This window comes from Mus musculus, chromosome 3 (genome assembly GCF_000001635.26).
Source record: "Mus musculus strain C57BL/6J chromosome 3, GRCm38.p6 C57BL/6J".
NCBI lineage: Eukaryota > Metazoa > Chordata > Mammalia > Rodentia > Muridae > Mus > Mus musculus.
Genome location: NC_000069.6, coordinates 65716691 through 65742419, shown reverse-complemented (window position 1 = coordinate 65742419; position 25729 = coordinate 65716691). Strand labels below are relative to the sequence as shown.

General features: G+C 39.0%; 1 protein-coding gene across 3 annotated transcripts in view; it reads right to left on the bottom strand.

The window, feature by feature from the left end:
- Lekr1 (leucine, glutamate and lysine rich 1) overlaps positions 1-25729 on the bottom strand; it is a 176989-nt gene that overhangs the window by 94108 nt on the left and 57152 nt on the right. For 2 of the 3 annotated variants that reach the window (XM_006501847.3, NM_001166659.1), the window contains 3 exons: positions 16990-17109; positions 15164-15339; positions 2553-2738 (listed from right to left, as the gene is read on the bottom strand). In XM_006501847.3, the coding sequence (XP_006501910.1) occupies positions 2553-2738; positions 15164-15339; positions 16990-17109 (482 nt within the window). The remainder of the gene's footprint in view (positions 1-2552; positions 2739-15163; positions 15340-16989; positions 17110-25729) is intronic. The other variant, XM_006501844.2, reaches the window with a different exon arrangement.

Here is a 25729-nt window from a genome sequence, read left to right as displayed (position 1 = left end):
TACTAATAAGAGTGACAGTAGATCATTAAATCTCATATCATATAAAATATTAAATAAAATGATCCCCAAAACTGTGCATGATATGTAATGTTTTTACTAAGACTAATCAGAAAGAATAAAAGATAACTGGTTATACCAAACTACAAATTTCTAGTATGGTGATACCATAAAAAGTCAATAAAAAAGATTTTTATGCCCAAGTACAGGGGAATGCCAGGGCCAGGAAGCGGGAGTGGATGGGTTGGGGAGCCTGGCGGGAGGAGGGCACAGGGGGCCTTGGGGATAGCATTTGAAATGTAAATGAAGAAAATATCTAATAAAAAATGCCTTAATAAAAAAATGGATATATCTGAAAAGTAAAAAAGAAATAAAAAAAGAAAAACTGAATATATAAAAAATTAACATCTGTATTATACAAACAGCTCTCTAAAGTTATTAAAAGAAGGCTGGTAATGCTGGTAGCCATTTTTAATGCCAGCACTTAAAAACAAACAAAATAATTAAGAGAGGCTGGAACATTCACACACATCTGGAATCCCAGCATGCAGGGGGCTGAAGCAAGAAGGTCGTGAGTTCCAGGTCAGTCTCAACTCCAACAAAATCAAATGTTATCAAGAGAACCTTCACTAAGTCAACTTTAAATAGGAAACTTAAAGACAAAATAAAGATAATGTGTCAGGGTTGTATATTATAGTTTTTTGGACTAGCAAGAGGGTAAATGCACCTGTTATCAAGCCAGATTACTTGAGTTTGAGCCCCAGGACCCACATAGGAGGAGAATGGAACCAAATTTAGTAAGTTGTCCTCTGACCTCCACATATACACTGTGGCACACAACTGATCTTCTATAGAAACACAAACACACATACATGTACATATATATACTTATACACACATCAAACGCACATAAAAATGACAATTTTTAAATTAAATTTTACATTTTTTTCTGACTTCCCTGTGCTACTAAATCCTGAATGTATAGACATTCAGAATGTATTTATTTTCTTCTAACACTCATCTCTCTCTCTCTCTCTCTCTCTCTCTCTCGTTCCATGAGTAAGTGTTCATTCCGTCATGACACACTGCTTCACAGATCAACCTTTCTAAAGTACTGATTTGTATCATTATCCTGATAAAACAATTTTTGATACTTCCAGGTAGAAACATGTATTTGCTTGATGTATTCCCAAACTGTCTAAAATTCATGTTTTAAAACAAAGGAAAGAAAAAAATTTAGATTTTCTATGGATTTGGCGATGATTTCCTGATTATGACATAAAGTCAACAAAAGCAAAACTCAGGAAGGGAACCCGGTTAACTAGAAAAAAAAATCTGTGTCTCAAAGAAAACAATAAATAGGTTTGCGAAGGCAACTTATGTCATGGAAAAGTCACATGCGTAATAAGCTGTGCAATTTATGAGAAACTTCTATAATTCAACAGTGAAAATATAAAATAGATACATATTGAAAATGGGCAAAGGACACAAAAGACAATTCCCTATGGAAGATAACAATGACCACCCGAAACATTAAATGATGCTAACGGTGAAGAGACAGCAACCCGGCAGCATTATGTTGGGAATGGCACATGAGACGGTCACTAGCAAAACAGTACTGCTTGAGTGACCTGGCCGGCCTCCCTGGGTGCTCATCAGAGAATCCACAAGGGCTTAAGGAGATACTTGCATATCGCCTTCTCCACAGCCCCATGTGCAGCGGGTAAGAGGTGCAACCCAAGACTGCCTACAAACACTGGAGCACTGGTGAGTCAGGACTTGAGAGAATTCTAACACTTTAACAACTCAGATGACATTACACTGAGTAATTTCCCCCCCACCCCCGACACACAAAAATACAACACCGTACCACCTCACTTTCATGTACAATGTTAGAAGAGTCAAACTCAGAGGCGAAGTGGACAGGTGGCTGCAAAGAGCTAGAGGGGAGGAGCTCAGGGGTTATCAATGTTAAAGTCCTCTTGCAATGTGAAAAAGTACCACGCATCTACTGCAGAAAATGCAAAGATACTTTTACATTCCTAAACTAAATAATTAGAAAGGCTTGAAGTGGTACATTTAAGGTAATATGGCTTATCACAACAAGAATTATAAAAAATAAAAATTATAATTAAGCTTTATACTCAACATGAAACCTTAACACTTTTCTCCATAAACTGTTAAAGTTTTAGAAGTAAAACATTTTAAAATGAAAATAAAATCTGGATTCATCTTACATAACACCAAATGCTGTTTTTCTTTGGCACCCCAAAGCCAACAATCCCCTAGAGATAATGAAACAGCAAAGTAAATTCCACTGTGTCTTGATGAAATCTTACCTTGTATTTCAGAGGCCTCTCACATACCCACTTAGTCCTGCCTCTTTAAATGGCCAGACTGCAAGGGTGAACACAAACTCCCGAGAAAACAGTTATTGCAGTTACTGTTAGGCATATTGGCAGACAAGTTAAGTAGCCCAAGACGGTTAGGACATCAGGAACAAGCAGCCGCGTCCGAGTTACGGCCAGCTGCTAACATCAAGAGGTTTTCTTTACCTAGTGCTTCCTTCTGCAGCTCATAGCACCTGGCTTGCAAGTTCACTTCATGCTGTTTGGATGCCTCCATCTGCTGAGACCTCAATATGGCTGCATCCGACAACAATTTGAGACTTTTCATTTCCTCTTCCAGGCATACCTTATTTCTCTGGGACACTGTCAGACTTTTATTTAACATATCTATCTCTGTAAAGAAAATTCAAAGTTTATAAGCAGGAGACATTAAATCACATTCCTCTAAAAATTGATTTTCCTTTAGAAAATTAATATGTGAAAATAAGATGATATTTCTGAGAATATGACTCCTAGCTAAAAGTTAGATTCATGTGCACTAGCAAGTCTGGAAAGAAAGGAGGAGAGGGCTGGATTGATGAACGATGCACTTTCTAAAGGGTTAAATTATACTAAACTGTAACACAGACTTCTTTTACATGGTCATATAACTATGAAATCTATAATACCTGTGGGGTGATGTAGGGTTTGTTGACATTGTATGACAGAAAAAGCAAATCTAAGTGCACAGCATGGGCTGGTTGGGTAGCCTTTCTAAGATGGCAACTGGCCTAGCTCTAGGAGGTACGTACGGAAAGCACCGGAAGGATGGAACACCTAAACCAGCAAGCTAGTAGGTACAAAGTATTTAATACTTAACGCATATATTTTAAGGATTCTAATGGTACTCTGTCCCCTGAAGTGAAACCAGAATTTACTGTAGCAATTCAATATCATTCCTCTCGTTCCATTTAATTTTTAAATGACTTTTTATGATTCTATTTACATTTCAATGTGCTAATTTCATATCACCTCCTGGAGAAGGCCCAGAGCACATGATCCGTCAAAAAAATTATCAAGTTTTCCATTCACCAATGTCTTCAGCACTGCCAACATAAGCCACCACTAAGGTAGCAAACACACAATTTAAAAAGACTGCCACGTGTACAACTGCAACTAATTATATTGATGAGGGTGTGGCCTCCCTGAAACTCTGGATAACTGTTTTCTAGAACCATTACGAGCTGCTGCCTTCCTTGGCTAGCCCCTTCTAAGTTGTGTAGTGGGTTCAGGTGTGACTGGGTATCTCATCATGTTGGCCTGGTTTATTGCTCTTGGGGTTTACTACATCTACACATGAAGGAAAGCTCGAAGTGGAAATGCACAGGACAGACCTGGGAGCAGAAGCAAGATGGCCAGCAGATGATGACAGCAGGTCACAGGAAAGAGAATCTCTTAAAGGATGGCACAGAGTACAACCAAGGATGTGATCCATCCAGGCTGATGGCATACACCCTTAATCCCAGCATTTGAGAAGGCAAAGTAGGCAGATATTTGTGAATTCAAGGCCAGCCTGGTCTGCATAGCAAGTTTCCAGGCCAATGAGAGAGGACATAGTGACCTAGTGAGAGGAGAGAGCAAGATAGTAAGAGAGTGAGCAAGCCTGAGGGGGCTCAAGAATGTGAGTGAGAAAGAGCCAGAGAATGTGGTCCAAAGGAAGAAACGGACGTGCTCTTTCGATGGGTACACAGCATGTCTGGGAGGGAAAGAAAAAGCAACACTAACCACTGCCTGGGGCTGGACAGGAGGTCCCACTAACATTTCTCTTTTGGTTCCTTTTCAATGGAAAAACCCAAATAAATAAATGGCAGGGATCAAAGACATGCTTCTACCATGATCCAATAGTTACATTCTTGGCTTTTCACCTACAGAGAAGAGCTAATCTGCTTATAAACATGTATGACTATGAGCCTGATTCTGTGAGTACCAGCACACTAGTAATATAAAGCTTAAAAAACAAGAACAAAAAACAGTGCAGCTTAACAAAGTGAAACAAGTCCAGATGCTCCCCGGCTATTTTTACAGCCACAGAGGCTGCTGTATGCTGAATACACTGTCCCATACTGTAACACCTGCCCGTGTTTAAGTCAGAATGACACCGTTGAGCAGGACACACAAGCTGCCACCTATTTATCATTTGCCAAAGTGGCTCTGCTTAGGTTTAGCTGATTCTGTTAGTGAACACTATCGTCTCTAAAATAACTAATGTCAATGTGACTTTCTATGTGACATTAAGAGGCAGAATCTGCAATAAAAGTTTATTTGTGAAATAGTCTATTTCCATGTCTTCATGGAAAAGTACGGCACGCTTTCTGAACTAACGGGAACTAAACATTTCCAGCATGGTATCAGGAGATTAAACTCAGCGACAGTGAATTAACTCAACCATGATGAGCTAAATGCTCCTCTATCAATTGCTCAGGGCACTAACCTACAATCCTACAGTTTGCCATTATATACTTTCATGCTTGTCAGTTATTTGTCCTAATCCGGGGTTCAGAATTATGACCCCTACTTAGGTCAACCAATACTGGTTACTGTACCTAAACTGAGACTTCTCTGTTTCCGCACAACCTGAAGAATAATCCCATCCTCGTGTATCTGGTCTGCATACTATCTTATCTTCCACCCCATCATGAACTCTCTGAGCCAACCTAGATGTTGCACATCCATCTGCACACTTACTTTGTACTGATCACATATAAGCACCATGACCTAGTATCAGAATACAGGTTAATTAGGCCACAGATAACAGCCTATTTATTCTCCATTCGTTTCTGCCATCATGCCTTAGCGATAACAGGACATGTTAAATGCAGAAAGGCTTCTCGTACAGCAGAGCTTCAATTGCTTCCTAATATGCCAGGATTTGAACATCCTCAGTGTTTGCTTCAGTTTCATTTTGGAGGTAGGCATTTTGAGCTGAATATGCTTTTAAGTCAGACTAGGTCATACAGTCCCCCCCCAAATTTTAGTAATATAAAATATGCTTAGTTCATTCTTAATGTCATCAAATTTTTGTTTGTTTGTTTGTTTACATTAAAGCTGAATTCTAAAAGTCTATAATTATCATCTATCTTTACCCCAGAGCTCTCTTGAAGATGCAGAGCATTGGGCACCTTTCAGCAATAATCTTGATGTTTGCTCATTAGTAGTGTTCTCTCTCTCTCTCTCTCTCTCCTTTTCTTTCTTTCTTTCTTTTTTTTTTTTTTTTTTTTTGTTAAAGCATGTTGCTTTGTAAGATACACAGGAAAGCTCTGTGAAATAAAGCTACTATGTAATGAGTACCTGGAAAAAAATCCTGAACTCTAACATAATTTTGTACTTGATTTCTAAAAGGTCAAGAGATTCAGGGCTGGTGAGATGGCTCCGTGATTAAGAGCACTGACTGCTCTTCCAAAGGTCCTGAGTTCAATTCCCAGCAACCACGTGGTGGCTCACAACCATCTGTAATGGGATCCAATGCCCTCTTCTGGTGTGTCTGAAGACAGCAATATGGTACTCACAAACATAAAATAGAGAGAGACAGAGACAGAGACAGAGAGAGAGAGATTCCCCGGTGGTGGTGCACACATTTAATCCCAGCACTTGAGAGGCTGAGGCAGTCAGTTTGAAACCAGCCTGGCATACAGAGCAAGTCCCAGGACATTGAAGGGTACACAAAGAAACCCTGTCTTGAAAAAACCAAAGGAGTGAAAAGGGAAGATACTTAAGGGGGAGTTGTGGCTTGGTGGTGGGACATTGTACATACTTGTGAGGTCCTGGGTCTAATTCTTAGCACTGAACACCAACAAAATGCATTAGCTAAAGCAAATACTAATCTCATACAAGTCAATTTCTTTATCTTTTTAAGATTTATTTCTGTTCTTTGTAGCCCTGAGCTTAGGCAAGTGAGTATACAATGTATTGGGTTATACTATTACAAGAGTTCCAGAACCTTATTATCAGGGAAATCCAATGTTATAGTATGCGACCATTAGTTCATAAACTTTATTACATTAATAGGAAAGGCCTTTAAAACTATAGGTATTAAATGGAGGAATAACACAAAATTACATTGTTTTTTTATAAAAAAAAACTTTTATTTTGAAATAGTTTACAGACAGTAACAAATAGATGTATAGAAAGGTTCCATTTCCCCTTCACTCTACTCTCCAGAGAAGCATTTTGATTTTAACCAGCTGTGCAAAACTCATTTGCGTATGAGTGCTTGTTCTATGCAATTTTAGCACAAGAACAGCATTCTAGTTTGCTTTCTATGGCTGTGATAAACACCCTAAAGCAGCTTGAAGAAGAAAAGGCATATTTCAGACTACAGTTCACAGTCCATCAGAAGGGTAAATCAGGGCAGGGTAACTGACACACAATTCTGGAGACAGTAACTGAAGAGAGGAATGGAGGAATGCTTACAGGCTCACTCCTCATAATTTGCTCACCCTGCTTTCTTATACAACCCAGGACCACTGCCCCGAGAGTGGTAGTGCCTGCAGTGGGCTGAACCCTCCCATATCAACCAACAATCAAGAAAATGCCCCCACAAACTTGGCTTCAGGCCAATCTGATGGGAGTAATTCCTCAGCTAGAGTTCCCTCTTCCTAGGTGACCGTATAATGTCAAGTTAACAAAAAACCCACCCAGGACATATAGTTTCACATAGTTACTACCGCAGTCAAAATATGGGATTGTTGGTATACCATTAAGCTCATTCCCGCTCCTTACTGTCATGATCACTCTCCAGCCTACCAGTACTAGTCCTCGGCTCTTGTTTATACCGACAATGGCATTAGGTCAAGACTGCTGTATAAATGGAACAATAAATGTAGATTTTGATATTGAACCATTTTATGACTGGATTTAAACCCAATCCACAAGACAGAATTCATGCCTGGTACCATTAGCAGAGCCAAAACCAACCAACCAACCAACCTATGGCTGGCTAGGTCATAGACCCTAGGGGAGAACCTACAACCATTATTATGTTAGACTGATGTAGTAATAAACTGCTTCCTACGTTCTATGTGCCACCTCTCAATCCTCACCAGAGAAGCTGTTTTTCACAGATGGTGACTTATACAGAGACCCAAACCTGGTCAGAGTGAAGAGAATAAGAGACTGTGGAGAGGTCAGCATAAGTGAGACATCTCTGTCATGTTCCCCCTCGCAAAGACTCAGGAATCATAACACAAGAGGCAGTTGAGAGTTTACAAGAGCTAACGGTATTTACCAGACACACACAACAGGGCCTTTGTACACATGAACTCACAGTGGCTGTGACCACACAGTCAGGACAGACAAAGGCACAGTAAGAATGGGAGACGAGCTGTGAAGTGCCATCCAAGCTGGGGAACTGTTGTCAACTGGTCTCTATGGGAGAGTCAGGTTAATTTAGGGATTTGGCCCCTGGGAAGCTCCCAGGCTCCAGTAGATGGTCTCATGCCCACAAATACCCAGTCAGTACCAAGTGAACTGAGTGACTTTTAACACAAAAAATATCTGAGGTTGGGCAAGGACAGTGTCGAGGAGGAGAGTGGAGAGACTGGAGGGGAGAGGACATTTGATCAAAACACACTATGAGTTATGAAATTCTCAAACCATAAAAAAGCCTGTGAAAAAATTCTGGAATTGGCTTAAAAAAAAAAAACCTTGAAAAAATTTCCTTCGTTTTCATTCAAGTTACTGCTTGTTTTAATTCTTTCCTTTTTGTTGCTGACTTGGATTGTAAAGAATAGATATAATACTATTTGTCCTTCATCCATGGAACATGTTCACCTCACTACTAATTTAGACTAGCAATATCCACTGAAGCAATATATACTACAAAACTATATGTGTAATTCAAATTTTCTCTTGAAGATTTGAAATTAATTTTAATGGTATATTTAAATCATTATATAAACAGCCCTATTTCATTAAGAGGCTAAACCCACATTTCAAAGACTGATAGCCTGGTGGCTACCATACTAGACTGTAGTTGTGAAACTTTTTCAGGCCTCCCTGGTCTTGGCTTCTGAGGATATTATATTCAACTTATTTTCTAAAGCTTGATGATGTGAAAGTTGTTTGTTCCTGTATCCACTAGAACTTCTGCTAGGTTTGAGATACATTCAAAGAAGCAATAAAAGACCAGAGTCAGCACCTTCCAGGTTCTGCAACTACTTGTCTCAGCTGTGCCCCGGGGCTGAGATCAGGATGATAGTAGTGAGTGAGGAGGAAAAACCTCTTACTCTAGCAAGATCTCAGCTGCATACGCCCATGTCTTTCTTGGGCACACTCACTCCTTGTTTGAGAACTAAGTCTGCAGTCCTTGTGTGTGCATTTCTGCCTTCAACTTTGGAAGAAGATCCTGTGTGCTTTTTCTCAAAGAAACTACAGCCTAGTACCAGAGGATAGACAGTAAACAACAAAAATGAAGAACTGGACATAAATACTCCCAATAGTGGCATACATTATTTAGTATGAAGCAAAGATAAAGAAGCTTAGACAAAGAAGGTGTCAGGATAATGTGCAAAGATGTCTTGGAGGAGGTCCATGTACACTGAAGCATAAAGCCTAAGAGTTGGGAGGGCATTGGCCAGCTCCCCTCGGGAACCTGCAATGCTTCCATCACACCTGTCTTTAATGACACCCTTTGATGAGCAGGTGTTCTTACTCTCGGAGCTTATCAATCTTGTTTGTTTACAGTCCTTACCTTTTGTCTTTCCATCTAAGGTCTTCCTTCAGAGCATTTGGAAGTTTTCATTGTAGAGGTCTTTCACTTCCTGGCTTAGATTTATTCCAGTGTGTTACTAATCTATTGTGCACATGGTCACTACCCTGACTTCTTTTTCACTATGTTTGTAATTGGTCTATAGAAAGGCTGCTGCTGAATTTTGCATGTTAATCTGGCATCCTGTCACTTTTGAAAGTGTTCATCAGGTATAGGAGTTTTCTGGAGACAACTTTAGAGTCTCTTCTGAGTAGCTCTATCTCCTGAAAAGAAGGGTTCTGGGGCTTCCCTGTATCTACTGCATTTCCTTCTCTTGTCTTACTGCTCTGAGATTGGGCACTACAGGGACTGGGAGCGGGAAGTGGCAGCGGTGTCTTGCTCCTGGTTTGAGTGAGAAAGTTTCATGTGCTTCCCCTTCGAGCACAATGTTGGCTCAGCGTTATCATACACCGCCTTTCAGCTATGTTCCCTCTTATGTTATGTCCCCCAACCCCTACTTAGTACCTCCATATTGTCATGAAATTTTTGTTAAAGGCTTTTTCAGCATCTAATGAAATGACCATGTGGTTTCTGGCCTTGAGTTTATCTATGTGGTGTGGTACATTTACTGATTTGTGTTTGGTGAGCCATTCCTACATTTCTGGAATGAGTCCAATTTGATTTCTTTTTCAGGTACTCCTGTCTAAAGTTTGCAAGATTTTATTGAGAATTTTTTTTTTTGGTCTATATTCATCAGGAGGACTGGTTTTATTAGGAGGGAGATTTGTTGTATTTGTTCCTCTCTCTTTTGGTACTAAGTAATACTGACTTGCTCTCAAACGGTTCTTCTGTTTTATGGAACTTGAGAAGCACTGCTTTCACCTCCTTTAAAGGTTGGTAGAATTCTGCAGTGAAACCATCTGGACCTAAGCACTTTTTTAAAAAAATTGGGAGACTTTTTAAATGTTTCTAAGCCTGCTTCAATCTCATTACTTTTTGTATAGTTCTACTTAAATAACTGACTTCTCCATGGTTTAACTTTGATATGCCAGACTTGTCTATAAATTCATTGATGTCAAGTTTTTCCAATTTAGTGGAATATATGTTTTTGAAGTATGTCCTTACGATCCTGAATCTCACTGCTCTTTGTTCTAATGTATTGCTTTTCATCTCTAATTTTGTTATTTTATTAATTTGGGTGTTTCTCTTGACTAAGTGAAACAATTATCTATTTTGTCTTTTTATTTTATGTTTTTTGGGATTATTATTATTATTATTATTATTATTAGACATGGTCTCATTATGTATTGACTGGCCTGGAACTCAATACATAAGCCAGGATGGCCTCAAACTCAGAGAGATGTGATGCAGCCATGTGCCACCACACTTAATCCAAATCCTTATTTCAATGAGTCCTATTTTTTTTCACTTCTATTTCATTAATTTCTCCTTTGATCTTTATAATTTCTTCCCACCTAGTACTTTTGATTTGGTTTGCTTACAAAACCTTAAGATGGATCATTACTTACCTGAACTCTTTGATTTTTAAAATGTATGTGTGTATATGTGTGTGTGTACATATACACACACATATATACATATATTATACAAACACATATGTGTATATACATGAATGTATTAAAATATATATACATATATATATGTATATACACACTTCCCTCTCAGAACTGCTTTCACATGTCCTATAGGTTTTGCTATGCTTACTTTATTTAATTCTAGGAGCTTTTTAAACTTCTTGATTTCCTCAAGGAAACACAGAATAATCTCAAAAACTAACCAAACAATAGACAAACTAAAGCAAAACTACCATGAGACATAATGTAAGGCCTGGAAATTAAGAAGCCAGAAAATAAAAAAATAAAAAATAAAATGAATAGTGAGTTAATCCCTGACAAGGCTGAGTTGAAAGTCACCTTCCTAGATTGTTGTCATTCAAGCAGGACTCACATGCTACTGTGTCAAGCAGGAGCCATTCCCTCTGTATCCTTGGTGTCCCATGGAGTTCTGGTATGTGATAAAGGAGAGGTTGTCAGTTCTTTTCTGGTGGCTTCCTCAGACTCATGACTCCACCTTGCCGTCTGATGCCCCAGGGCTGCTCTATGTGAAGAGTGCCATTTCGCTGAGTTTTTGACTCCTCTCCCCAGGGTAACTTGATTCAGCCAGATGGTCACTGAAGACAGAAGACCTGTAGCTGGGTCTGATTCTCAGCACCCCAGCCTGCTTCCCCATGGAGATCTCCCCTGGCTTAATGAGTTCATTTGCAGAGCCTGTCTCTAGCAGGGAAGTAGCTTATTGTGATTTAACTTGGCTCTTTCTTTCACCAAGTTTCAGTGGTTGCTGTGTGACCAGACTTCCTCAGGGGAATGTTACGTGCACTTCTCACTCCAGATGCAGAGGCTGCAGCACTCCAAAGAACAGATGCCACCAAAGTCCACACTGATGAATCTTGAGTTTTACTGGGGTAAAACAGAAGCTTTATCACCAAGACCCACACCAGCAGGAGGTCCTGCCTTGAATTCCTTCCCTTTCTAAGAAGTTGAAAGCTATCAAATGAAATAAGGCCTTTCCTTTTGAAGTTGCTTTGGTCATAGTGTTTATCACAGCAACAGGAAGCAAACTGATCAACTGCTATTTCTACACTGTCTACAATGTCATTGAGCCTTCAAAGCCATGCTGGTTACAATCAACTTCTTCTAAATTCTTGTCAATAAAAATGAATCATGAATGCTCTTAATGAGGTCTATATTGGTGAATCCTAATGATAGTATTTAATCTTAATGACATCTACAGTAAGGAATCATTTTCGGTGGTTTTCAATTTACTATATCCAGATAAATTGGAGAAACTGCCATCCTTGATAATGGATACTATCTGCAAATAAATGTATAAAGTATACATAGTGGGACTGAAGTCGACATCCCTAATCCATAGGCTATAAAATGGCTTTCAGTTACCATGCATGAAAGCATTACTAATCTCCTTAAACTCCATTCCAGTTCTTAGGTGAAGTTCTATTGAAAGGAATGTGTTTTTCCTGTAAGACTGGATCTCAGCATGCTATCCAAGATCGCCTTGAATAAAGTTATAATTCCCCAAGCCTTCGTGTAGCTGGAGCAGGAGACATGCACCACCAGGCTGGGGATATTAGACAGAGCAACAGTTATCAAAAGAGGGCTTTAAAAAGTCAGTAAACTACTTTGTAAATAGATGTGTTGTCATCCTGGTGTGGTTGTTGTTCCATTTATATTGAACAGGCAGAGTAGACTTCAGTTGATTCTTAGAGTCCCAGGATTTGAGGATGGCAGATGAAAGGGGGCTTCTATATCAAGTCAGCTTTTATTGGCACCAACAAGAGAGTTAGCCTATCTTTTGAGCCTTTGAAGCCAGGCGATGTCTTCTCTAGCTATGAAAAGTCCTAAATGGAGTCCTTTTAAGCCTGGTATTAAGGACCAGGTGTGATGGTGCACCAGGGAGGACCAGAAGTTTAAGCCCATCCTTAGCTACATCGAGAGTTCAGGGCTGACACGAGCTAGAAACTCTGCCCCCCACCCCCAAAGAATGCTGCTGCTTAATGAGGCTATCTTCATCAATTATCTTAAGCAGATGTTTTAGATAATTTGTTGCAGCTTCTAAGTCAGCACTTGTGGCTTTGTCTTGCTCACGTATCTTATGAAGACATTCTTCCTTAAGCCTCCAGAACTAACTTCTGGGAGCTCCCATTTTCTTCTGTAGCTTCTCACTTCTTTCAACCTTCATGAATCCATGTCAGGGACTTTCCCTAAATTAACCTTTAACTTAGGAGAATGTTATGGGTGAAAGCTTAATTAGTAACACATCAGTAACAAGGCTGTTTTCTTCCCTTCTGTATGTTCACCGAAGAAGCACTCCTCACTCTCTTAAGAACTTTCCTTCGATTTTATAAGATAAAGGGCTGCATAGGTACTAGAGGCCTAACCTTCCACCTGTCTTAGCTTTTGACTTCCTCACTAAGCTTAATCATCTTAGCTCTTGGTCTAAGGGAAAGAGATTTACACCCAAAGTAGGGTTATTAATTGGTCTAATTTTGATATCTGCTTTTTAGGAAGGTCCAAAAGTGAGTGGGAGACATGGGAATGGCTGCTTTTGATGAGGTCAGAACACAGAATATTTGTTAAAGCTAAGTATACGTTCTTATATGGGTGTGGTTCATAGTGTCCTAAAACAGTTACAATAGTAACACTGTTTGCAGATAAAATAAAAAGGTATTGTAAGAATTACCAAAATGTGAGAGAATGTGTGCTTTCCAAGGTGAGCACATATTAGCACACGACCCAGAGAAACTTACCAGGGTGGCCAGAATCTTTCCATTTATAAAAGATGCAATGTCTGCAAAGCATAGTAAGACAGGAAGAGTTATGCCTTCCCACAAATTGTCCAGTGAAATTCAGACTTGCTCTGTACTGACTGCTTTATCTGGAGAGATATGGACCAGCTTTGTAATATTTCTCTCCAGAAATATTAAGATACTGGAATTGTGTACCAAACAGTGTGGATGGCACAGACTGGGTTCCATTTTGCTTCCTCAGAATAGTATTAAGGGGGCTGGAGAAATGGCTCAGCAGCTAGGAGCATTGATTGCTCTTACAGAGGACCCAGATTTGATTCCCAGCACCCACATGGTGGCTCACAACTGTCTGTACCTAGTTTCTGGTTTCGTGGCATGCAAAGCCCTCTCTAGATTCCTGGCCCAGGCACACAAATGGTGCCAGATATTCAGAGTAAATCCTTCATGCACATAATTTTTTTTTTTAGTTATTTAAGGGTGTTTTGTTTGTTTGTTGTTTTGGTTTTGGTTCTGCTCTGGTTTAATGAGCAGGTAATATAGCTACATTCACACTATAAAGGCTGTTCCCAGGGGAGGTGTCTGTTAAGTATCATCACTTTTGTCTCCAATGGGCTGCTCAGTCTTACTTGTATACATGCACTCCAGAGGGCAGCCAAGGATTCGGAACGCATTCATCCCATGCGGAACCTGCTGTCCCCACTGTCTCTGCCCCTGCCTCTTCCCAGAGGCCGGGGCCACCTTCATCTCTGTCCTCTCATCCTCAGGTTTAAAAGAACACATTTGTCTTTCATACCTTTTGCTTTTATTCAAAATAAACAGTATCCTGACCTGAGCCTATTGGCCTTTAAAAAATAAAAAAGGAAAGGAATGAATCACGTTCCATATTCTTTTCAATATTTAAAATAATCTTAGCATTCTTTACAGCAGTTTTAGGTTCACAGTAAAAGTAAGGGAAAAGCAGAGAGTTCTTGCATGCCTCCTGCCCCAGACCACCCCAGCCTCCTCTCACTGACAGCCTGTACCACAGGGTATATCCACTTCAAGACAATCAACTGGGACATTTTATTTTTAGCCAGAGCTCACCATTTATATTAGACGTCACACGTGGTGTTGTATGTTCTATAAGTTTTAGCAAATGCATAATGATGTGAGTGTGCCACTACACATCTTAGAGAATACTTTCCATATCTTTAAATTCCTCTGTGTATCATGTGTTTATTCATCCTTGCTCCTAACCCCTCTCAGTCACAGAAGTGCACTGTTTTCTACTTCTCCCTTTCCAACAGTCACATGAATGTGATACACCATGCTGCCTTTTCAGACTGGCATTTTTCACGGGGTAACCATCTTTAATGTTCGACGATTCCACCTGTCTGTGCTTGGTTCCAGTCTCTCAGCAATGTTGAGTATTTTTGTTTAGTATTTGTAATTATTATTTGAGGGAGGATGATCTAACATTATTACCCAGCCACTGAGAAAAATTTTAAACAAATTCATATGCTTAACAAGAGCAGTTAGACTTTTGACTATAACTTAAAACAGATGTATTGTAGCTTATGTTATTAGACCAGTATATAACTGCTGAATTCCAGGAAGGGAATGGACCTTAATGTTTATTTACAGTACCAACTAGTAATCAGCTTAAAAGGTGGAGCCTAACTCCCAAAAGACAAGGAAATACTATGACTGCAAAATTATGATGTATCAGTTATAGACAAAGCAATTAGGCTGTAAATATATGTAACAAACCTGCCAAAGCTGTATCACTTATAGATTTAATTTGTAGAAAAACTTCTCCTTTCAGTGAAGTCCAGTTTTGAAAATTATCATATATTTCATATTTAATACTTGTTAGTTCCCTTTTAGTAAAAGTAAGTAATAAAAGAGTCTTATTCCAGAAGTATTTGTATTCTGACAATCTTTGACTGCAATTAGTAAAACAAAAAATTAGGATTTTTAAACAAGAAAGCACAACAACACATTTCTTCAAAAGTGGTTTATCATGATCATATAATCCACTGTTTAATAGAAGTAACTTTGAAAGTTAAAGGAAGCCTTCAACACCTTTGCAGAGACAGCAGATATCATCTGAAAACAGTGAGAGCATACTCGAGTATACAGCAGTGCCAGTGGTCTTCTAATTCATTACTTTACCTACAAAGAGGCCAGACATCTTTATAGGCAGCAATCCAGACATCGGCCAAGAATACTTCAGGAGCCAAGCAACCGGAAGTCAGAGCTGCCTGGTGCTATGAATCTACTGGATCACTACTGACTTTCTTAAAATGGGCCAAGGAGAATTTTAATTGTAAAAATGTTCATCTGGGGTACTGGAGCAATGAATAAGTGGTTAGTAGAACTGGCTGCTCTTCAGAAGACCCAAGTTCATTCCCCAGCATTCACATGTTAGTTCACAATCATTATAATCCCAGTCTCAGGGGAATATAACACCTCAGGGGAAACCACATGCATGTGGTATACAGACACACACACACAAGTATAAGCAGACTTTCTTCATGCATCCATTCAACAATTCTTTACTGACTACCAGTTATACATAAGACATTTGTAAAAAGAAAATAAGTGGCCAGCAGATTATTAACAGATACATTAAAGAATCAAAGATTAAAAAAATGTTTGTGGTATTAGAGTGAATTAAAAAACAAAAACCCAACATTCAATTATTTACTCAGCATCTTTTTTTTTTAGTTACTCTGAATCTGTGTCTTTTATCATATTATTTTAAACTATCTTTCTTTTTCTAAGTACTAAAAGTTAACTGACACAAAATAAAGGATCATTTTTACAGAGGTTCTCAGTATATAATCCTAGGGGGTTTTTTTTTGGGGGGGGGCGGTGCTCTGGATTTTATCTTTATGCATTATAAAACCTTCCAGAGACTCTGTGGGAGGAAGTTAACATTTATGCTGGAGAGTTCCAAATGTAAGGGTCTGTATTATCACACAGAAAGATTTTCTGTTCCATCAGATCAAATGACCAAAAACTATTAATCAAGAGGAACCTGGAGGGGCTGCTGAGCAGGTATAGAGCTTTCACACAGCCACAAGCCCTCAGCTCAGATCCATCCAAGCCTGTACTCCTGTAAAAAGCCAGCCTGATGTTGCATGGCCAGAAACCCAGCTTAGGGGAGGTAGAGACTTGAAGATCCCTGGATGGAGCCTGGGGTCAGCAAGTCTAGCCAAATGTAAGCTCCAGGGTTAGTCAGAAGACCTGTCTCAGAAATAACACAGAGAACAGTAGAGGAAGACATAAACATGTGAACAGGCACACGGACATACAAATCACCACACTCTGCGCACACACACACACCTCATTGGCTACTATGCTTTCATTTTAAATGCACTGCAGAGAAAGAACAAACCCAGGTGTTAACACAACAAGCTATTCAGTTACATTCATTAGTAAAACAATTCTGTTGAGATGACAAAAAGTAAAGCCATTTCCATTTTTTTTCACGATGAGAAGCCATATTGCTAAATGTCTGAATTTATAAAGTAAGCATTTTCTATGTGTTTTTAGTATTTATAATTTTCAGTTCTTAAAGATAATCTTACCTGAAGACTTGGGATTGTTTTTGTTTAATTTTTAACTCAAGTTGTAGATGACCTAATTCTTTCTGTACTCTCTGAAATCCATTTTGTTGCTTTTTTAACTGTATGCTTGCATCTTCAACTCTAAAAATATAAACAAATAATACCACTGCACGTTTCAATACTTCCTAATATCATTTTAAATTTAAAACTGAGTATAATTTAATAAAAATAAGTAGATGAAGAAAACTATATACACTATACTAAGAAAATTACTGTATACAAAAAATATGCAGAAAATCATGATTTGTTATTCCAAGTGAAAAGAGAAGCATTTATAGGTGCAAAATAAATATAAAATATTAATCAAAATAGAAAAAGTTCATTTAATTTTATTAATAATGTATGTAATTTAAAATGTTAAATATTACAGAAATTAGTATAAGAAAAAACAGTAACATTTGCTTTTATACCAATTCCCACTACCAAAGGCAATTGCTTTTATTTTTTTCCTGTTCCCACTAGTACGTATTTCTATGCTACTAAATAACATGTATATATTAGTTCTTAATATTTTAATTTAGATACAAAACAGTTAAGAAATGGTTCTGCTACATATAACTAAGACTTGAAGATCACACACACACACACACACACACAGAGTTTCTCATGAACCATGCAGCATATGTGGCACATACTTATACTCCCACAACTCAGGAAGCTGGGGCTAGAGGATCACAGTAAGTCTGAGGCAGCGTTGCTCTTTACAGTGAGTTTTACGCCTGTCACAGGTACAGAGAAAGACCTTTTGCAAAACCAACAAAATGTGCTGGTATAACAGTAAGTAGGTAATGTCACGGGGCAAAGGCTTTGGGATTTCATAGCCTTGCCCCAGTATATGTGTTCTTGCTCTGTCTCCTAGATGTGGCTGAGATATGCGCTCTTAGCTGCCTACTCCTGCCAAGTCTGCCCGTTGGATGCCTTTCACTCCAGTATTGACTCTGTCCCTGTGGAACTTTAAGGAAAAATAAACTGTTTCTTCTGTTAAGTTGCTTTTGGCCATAGTATTTTAACACAACTACAGAACAGTATACTACTTAAAAGCTTAGAAAAAATGGAAACAACCTTTGCCAATGTTAAAACAGGGTTATCTGAGGCACAGAACCAGAACTGAGACAAATGGACAAGAAAACTTTAGGATTTTTTTCTACAATATTTAGATTATTTACAATGAAGATATAATTACACATTGCTCAAAAATAAAATACTAGCGAGTTTGATGACCTACACAGTAGGTTCTACAGATTATATGTATATAGGCAAAGTTTGGGTTTATAAGACTGGTGCTTTGGCTATGCTCAATACCTATTCTCTTCAAATAGAACTAATATGCATAAGCATTACATGTCTAGAAAAGCACGAGTGTTCACTTTTACTGTATACATCATTTTGTGAGATAATTCACAGGATACCGCACAGGATGTACTGTGTAAGCACAGAGTTTTCTCCAGCAGTCATAATTCTGCACAGACTTTGAACACTACGTGGTTGTGAGGACATGATGTTGTCTAGTCAGAGAGTGTTCCTGCAAATGAAAGCTAACAGCATGTTCTAACAGAGAGAACCTTGCACTCGGAGACAGGTGACTTATGCTGTAAGCCTCTTGCCTATGCAACCATGAGAACACACTTATTACCACTGTCTATGTCCAAGTTTTTCCCTCATCATCATGATTAAACTAAACTGTATAAGCATCACTGGGTTATAAAAACAAAGAAGGGAATGGGATTAGCCTCTAAATTATAATTTTTTTGGATTATTTATTAATGTCACCCATAATGAAAACAATTCCAAGTAAAGTACTTTTAAATTCCCCTTAACTTTTGTCCACCTTGTAAAAAACACACAAGAAATATATGAAAACTGTGGGGGTTTTACCACCTGTAATTACACTCTATTATATTGTCAAGCTTTTGACTCTGAAGATTAATTTATTTTAAAGTCTTCCCCTCCAACTGATTTTGCAGCAATCAAAGATGACAAATGGGAGCTTGGAGCCTGAAAAGAAAGTGAAGTAGTGAGTGTTCAGGCTCACACGCTCCCAGGATCCCAAGCGTCTGAATATCGAGGGGACAGTTAGGACAGCAACAAAAACCCACCAAACAAGCAAGTCTTCGGCTCCTGGGAAGCAAGTGTCTGAAGGGGATACAAGCTGCCGGTTATGAGAAGCGGCATCTGAACTGTTCTAGAACTAACTCCTACCTAAGTACATCCAGGGCATTAAATGACCCTTCAAGAACGCAGGACTAGAGAGAGGTGAGTACAGGTAGACAGATAAGTCACTAATGAGTCACTTATGCTGCACTCTGAGAAACTCTAGGGGCAGAAACCAAACCATGTTACATATTAGCAGAAGCAACTGAACCTTCAAAACCTGGATGAATGCACTGGGCCAGAAATGTCTCTAGCACAAAAGTACAGAGAACAGAAGCAACATTTTAAACAAAATTAAATAATGAAAGCATTTAATTCCCTTTTGAATGTTACCTGCTTTCATTTAAAAAAATTAATGTGGAACTTGCCTATATAACTGTGGAGTATATCATCCTTATTTACCAAAACATATCTTTTGCTAAAGTTATATCATTATCCCACATATTAATATCATACCTAAAAGACCAGACAAGGTTGGAGAAAGGCATCTTGCATGGGATTGAATCCATACTGCTTTTTAAGTATACCTCTTTCACGTAAACTCTCTGGACATTTTTTTAATTATTCACTTATTTTTCGACTATCTCTTTAATATGTGGTTAGGCTATTAAAATAACTGATTTTTCTTTAATTAAATATAATTTTCCTTAGGCTTATCAATGTAGAAACAAGTTTTAGAATATTAACTGTAATTTAAAAATAAATATTTTGGTATCATGAGACTGAGTGATAATTTTACACACAAAAATTGGAGGCAAAATAGCTTACTGTAAGTGGAAGACAATTTGAGGGGGAAGTGAAATCCCTATTACATTATTCTTAATAAAATCACATTGTTCATATAAAACAATTCTTCAATTATTGCTATTATTTTAGGGGATATTTAGGCCTCTTCTCCTACACTTTATTTTGTAGATTCAGCCAATCTCATATCATACTGTATTTCAGTAAACTGTAAATATATCTGAATAATGGAGTACTTTCCTGACATGCTCAGGCCCTGGGTTAGATTCTCAGCACATAATGTCTTTCTGTCTGTCTGTCTATATGTACTTATGTATGTATGTATATTTGCCAGGTTACATCCATATATATGTGTATATATGTATTATATATATATAAAACATTCATATTTATTTCCTTATTATTCTCTAAAAAATACAACTTATAATGACATTTATATTACATTAGTTATATAATACAGTATAGTTTAAAGCTTAGAGAAAGGTGTACTTGGGTAACATTGTCAGTAAGATGTGCTTTTTCATAATGAACTTGAGCATTACCTCAAAGTATAGCCCTGGAACCAGTTCCCCAAGATATCAAGGAATGGCTATACTCAATATCACATAATTTGTTTTTCAATAGCAGGACGTTTGTTACGTCTCTACTTGTTCTCTCACATTTCTGATAAAGCAATGATCTACTAATTCTAAAGGGTGGGAAAGCGTGTACATACACACTCTTTGGGAATCCCTGGGGTTAGAAAATGTTTTTGAGACAGTGATACTTTGAAGCTCATGCTAGCCTGAATTTGCTACACAGCCAAGGCTGGTCCTGAACATGTAGAGATCCTCCTCGATTTAGCCTCCCAGGTGCCAGGATTATAGCATAAAGCAACCATGGTGGATAGACATCCTTTTTCATGCACTAGGTACCTAGCTCTGTAGACCAGACTGCCCTAGGACTCAGAAATCCGTCTGCCTCTGCTTCCCAAGTGCTAAGATTTAAAGGTGAGTGCCACCAGTAGCTAGCTAGTGCCTAGTGTTTTATCTATCAACTGTTAGCTCACTTTGGAAAAGAATGAATCCTTCAGTCAAGAGCGCTTTCCTTCCACACTTCCAGTTCCAAACAGTCATATGAGAGGACCATCATCTCCTACTCAATAGAGACGGCTAAACAGATTACTTACCCCAAACTAGGGCAATCGGAGTTTTGGGGGTTTTTGTTTTATTTTGGGGAGGCAGGAATCTGTCCTTGAGAAAAGAGCAGACAGTCCTTCTCAAGTAGCAGTAGAGACATTAAACAGACAGTAAAATTAGAAACTGTGAGAAAAGAGATTTTCAGTTTCACAAAAGAAAGTCAGCATGCAGAGAGAAGCAGAGACGAAGGGCAGTGTGAAAATCCAAAGGATGGTTGCATCCTTTAGATTATTCTGAGGCCAGCTTCAAAGGCCTATCCCATAAATCAACTTTTCCTGGAAATCTATGATCCATTTAAATACCTGTCTACACTAGTTCAAGCTAAGTATTTAGTGACTTAAAGGCAAGGGTTCTAAATAACTGCATAGTTGATGATCTATCACATATAAATCTTACAATTAAACTACAAAAGGTTGGTATGTGTTGGGGTAACCTTTTTTACTTTGTATGAAGGTATGTCTCTGTATTTTCAATTGTTGGTTGCTGTGTCAGCAGAGAGCTAAAAGCTAGCTTGGTCTTATCATTTTTTTGGCCCATCACCAGCCTTACATTTGAGAATACTTGTCCTTCCACACCTGCTCAGATACTTAAAGGTCAGCCCTCTAGGTCTAGAGGCAATCTAAAGGTGTGTCTTGCTACTGATTGGTTGTAATAAAGAGCTGACAACCAGTAGCTGGGCAGGAAGTAGGGTGGCCGAACTTCCAATAGAAATGGATGCTGGGAGAAAAAAGAGATGATGGAAGATTAGAGAGCAGAAAGGGAGGGAACAGATGGGTTGGGGGGGGGGGCAGAAAGATAAAGAGCTAGTCACATGGTAGGTTGTAGGCTAGAATGGTTAAGGTTGGAGTAGCTAGGAGACTGACCTAGCAAAAGGCCCAAGCTTTAAACTATATAGAAGACTCTGACATTACTGCTTGTGGGTCAGAGAAAGTCCTGTTATACATATGAAAACTAGGTGTGTCTCTTAGGCCTTAAGAATGAAAAGCAGGGGCTAGCAAGATAGCTTACTGGTTAGGAACACTTGTTGCTCTTGCAGAGGACCTGGGCTAGGTTACTAGCTACACATGGTGGCTCACAGCTATCTGTAACTTCAGTTCCAGGAAATCCAACTCTTCTTGTGACCTCTGAGCACACATAGTGCACATACATACATGCAGACAAAATTCTCATATACATAAAAATAAAATAAACATTAAATTTGATTTTGAAAAGAATGAAAAGCACTTACTTAAATAAGCAAATGACAAGTAGGCAATTAAGAGAAAAAATATTCTAAATAAAAAATTGGAGGACGGTAATCACTAAATGGCAGAGAAATGGAAACTGACATAGTAACTTAATATGATCATTTTTAACAGTGAGCACAGCTAATATTGGCAAAATACAACAGAGCAGTGTTTTCTCACCTCCTCGTAGAAGCAGAGGTTTTTATACAGAGACTTCTAAGTACATTCTGAGATTATCATCAAGAAGCCTAAAATATTTGTTCAAATTCTCTGACTTGGTAATTCAACTCCTATAATTCTAGCCTACAGAAATAGATTTAAATATAGGAAGCCTTGTGCCTGGTTGGTTTTGAAGAAAGGCAATCATCACAGTAATTCACAGTAGCAAAAATCTGGGAATAATAAACTTTGAGAAAGGAAAATGACTGGTTTAGTCAATATAGCATTTGTCATTAAAAATAGTATTTACAGTGGTTCTATAATAACACAGAAGATCTTTATACTATGGTATAAGGTGTTTTAAGCTAAAATAAATTGCATACATGTCTTTAGATTGTATATACATACAAAAATAATTCAGGCCTTCCCCTACAGAAATGTTCTTAAGTTATCTATCGCCTAGTAGTTTACAGGGATGGGTTGTAACTGAAGGCTTCCCCTAATAAGGAGGTGATCACTACCAGGAACCCTAAAGGAAGATCAAAGGCTCCTAGACTCCACGTGAGCACAGCTGCGCTCTAAGAATCTTGCACGGCTGCCCTGTCTTTCCTTTGTTGTTGATGGCTATGAAATGTATAAGAGCTTGTAGAAACCCAATTTTTATGTAATTTTATAATCCTGTTCAGGATATCACTGTAATACATATACACATACACACACACACACACACACACACACACATACATATACACACACACATACACACACATACATATACATACATATATGTGGACCTTAACTAAACCTGTTTACTATGCTTATAATATTAAAAACTACAAAATTATCATGGAAAATCACTTATTTTAGCTGCCAGGCCCTCTGCCTGCAAAGCCCTTTCTTATTGAAACAGATGTTTGGAGGCTGAGGCAGGAGGACCACAGCAAGCTAGAGACCAGTCTGCCCTACCCAGTTAGTTCAAGGCCAGCACAGCTACAAATCAAGACTGTCTCAAAAGAAAACCAAACCACATAGGACTTTTGAGATTCATTCATGAGGACCTTCAAAAAGACTGATTCTAGAAAACTAACAATCCACTTAGAAAATAATATGAAGGACAATCTTTCATCTATTTCAAAACATCCCATAATATTCACAAAAACAATAAGAAAATTGATTTTTATTAAAGGATAGATGCTGACTAGGCAAACATGGATAAGATCACGTTTGAAACCAGGTTCCATTTGATGGTTGTTGTTGCTGTTGCTGCTACTACTACTGCTGCTGCTGCTGCTGCTGCTGCTACTGCTGTAACTGAGTATCAAGTCTGAGTAACTATAAAGAATAATCATTTCTGGGGCTGGGGAGAGGAGTTACTAAAGTGCCTGCAGAACAAGCAAGAGGACCTAAGTGTGGATGGATACTCAGTATCCATGTAACAGCTGAACATGGCTGTCTGTAACCCAGTGCTGGGGAGCTGAGCGGGAGGGACAGACACAGGAGCTCAGTTGCTGAGCGCCAGGTTTACAGAGAGAAAAGTAGGTAATATTCAACACCCTATAGCCTCCACGGGTATAATGCACAGCCATGTGCATACATACGAGCGTGCATGTGCACTACATGTCTGTGTACACATAAACAAAGATTTCTAAAGACTGAGAAGTTCAAGGTCAAGTACTATTAAATGTGGTGAGGTCTTTCTTGTTCGTGGAGACTCTTCCGGTCTCACGGTCCTAGAAGGAATGGAATAGTGAGGCAGAATGTCCTGGCTCAGGTCTCTTCTCTGCTGCTGATAAAATACAAGTCCCACTGAAGTAGGAGCCCAGCCTCAGGGACCAATTCAATATTAATTACATCCAAAAGACTCACCTGCAAAACTGTCTAACCACCTCTCAATAAAGAAACGCAACTGAGTTTTGGCACAGGCAATCCATATCGAAATCTCAGCATTCTACCCATGCCAGCAACACTTAGGGCCTCCTCAAGTACATAACATTTATTTCCATCCCAAGTGTCAGTCTCAACTCACTTCAACATGAGCTCAAACATTACCTGTCCACTCAGTGGTTCACGATAGATAGGCTCATTCCAGCTCTGAACCTGTGAAATCAATGGAAGCATCTATGTGTAACAGTGGAGCAGAAATGGGATAAACATCCATTCCAGAGGGAGAAAGATTAGAAAGCAAAGAAATAACTGGCTAAAGCGAGTCTGAATCTCAGCAGGATAGACCATGAATCAGAGAATTCCAGAATAATCTTTCACTCCATATCTCATCTCATGACACCCTAGATGGAGCTGCAAGGTCTTGGGCACCCTGCCCTCACAGCGTTTCTGGGATCAGACTCCTGGGCTGTATAACACAGGCTGTCTGTGGCTGGCTGTCTTTTCTAGGCTGCTGCCACACAGTGCCCAGGGCTATGGCTTCTGGGATCCCACTGCACAGCACTGCCCTCAGTGCTGGCTCCCCAACAGAGACAACTGAAGGTAAGCAAAGCATGGTGGGGTATGTGCCAGCAGAAGCATGTGGAAGAGGCTCTCACACTAGGCAGATCTGGAAGCACAGATGTGGGCCAGAGCAGGCATCCATCACCTTCTAGCAACCTACTTATGCCAAGTGGGCCATAGTCCAAAAGGAACCAGAACCTCCCCCAAACAGTGCCATCAACTAGGCACCCAGTGTTCTAAAACAGAAGCCAAAGGAGGATACTTTATAGTCAAACTCTTGACACCATAGTAGTGAATCTTTACAAAGATTCTTACTCAATATCAGCCTAGTCTCCCAGGTAGTTGGGAAACATTAAAAAATGTTGATGGACCCCCTATAACCTATAGTCTGTTTCTCTATGGAATTAGCATCATATGGATGTAAATATTGCTGCTATAGGCTGGATCTGGTCCATGTGTTAAAAGAATAGGGCTCACTAGTGTGAAACTATTGGAACACTTTAATAGATGAGGCCTTATAGGCAGTCTTGGATCACTGGGGGTATATATTTAATAATGTAAGACCCTAGTCATGTCCTGGTTCTCTTTTCCACTTTCTGGCCATGAGATACTCAGCCTTTTTCTCCCACCCTCTCTTCACATCGTGAGCTGCTTCACTTCAGGATCAAAGCAGAGGGGCCAACAAAAACCAAGTCAAAGCAACACTTTTCTTCTTATAAGTTATATTCAATTTTTGCCACAGTGGAAAGCTAGCATGGCTATCAAGGTTGACTGCGTGCTCTCTGGAGAGCAGTGGCA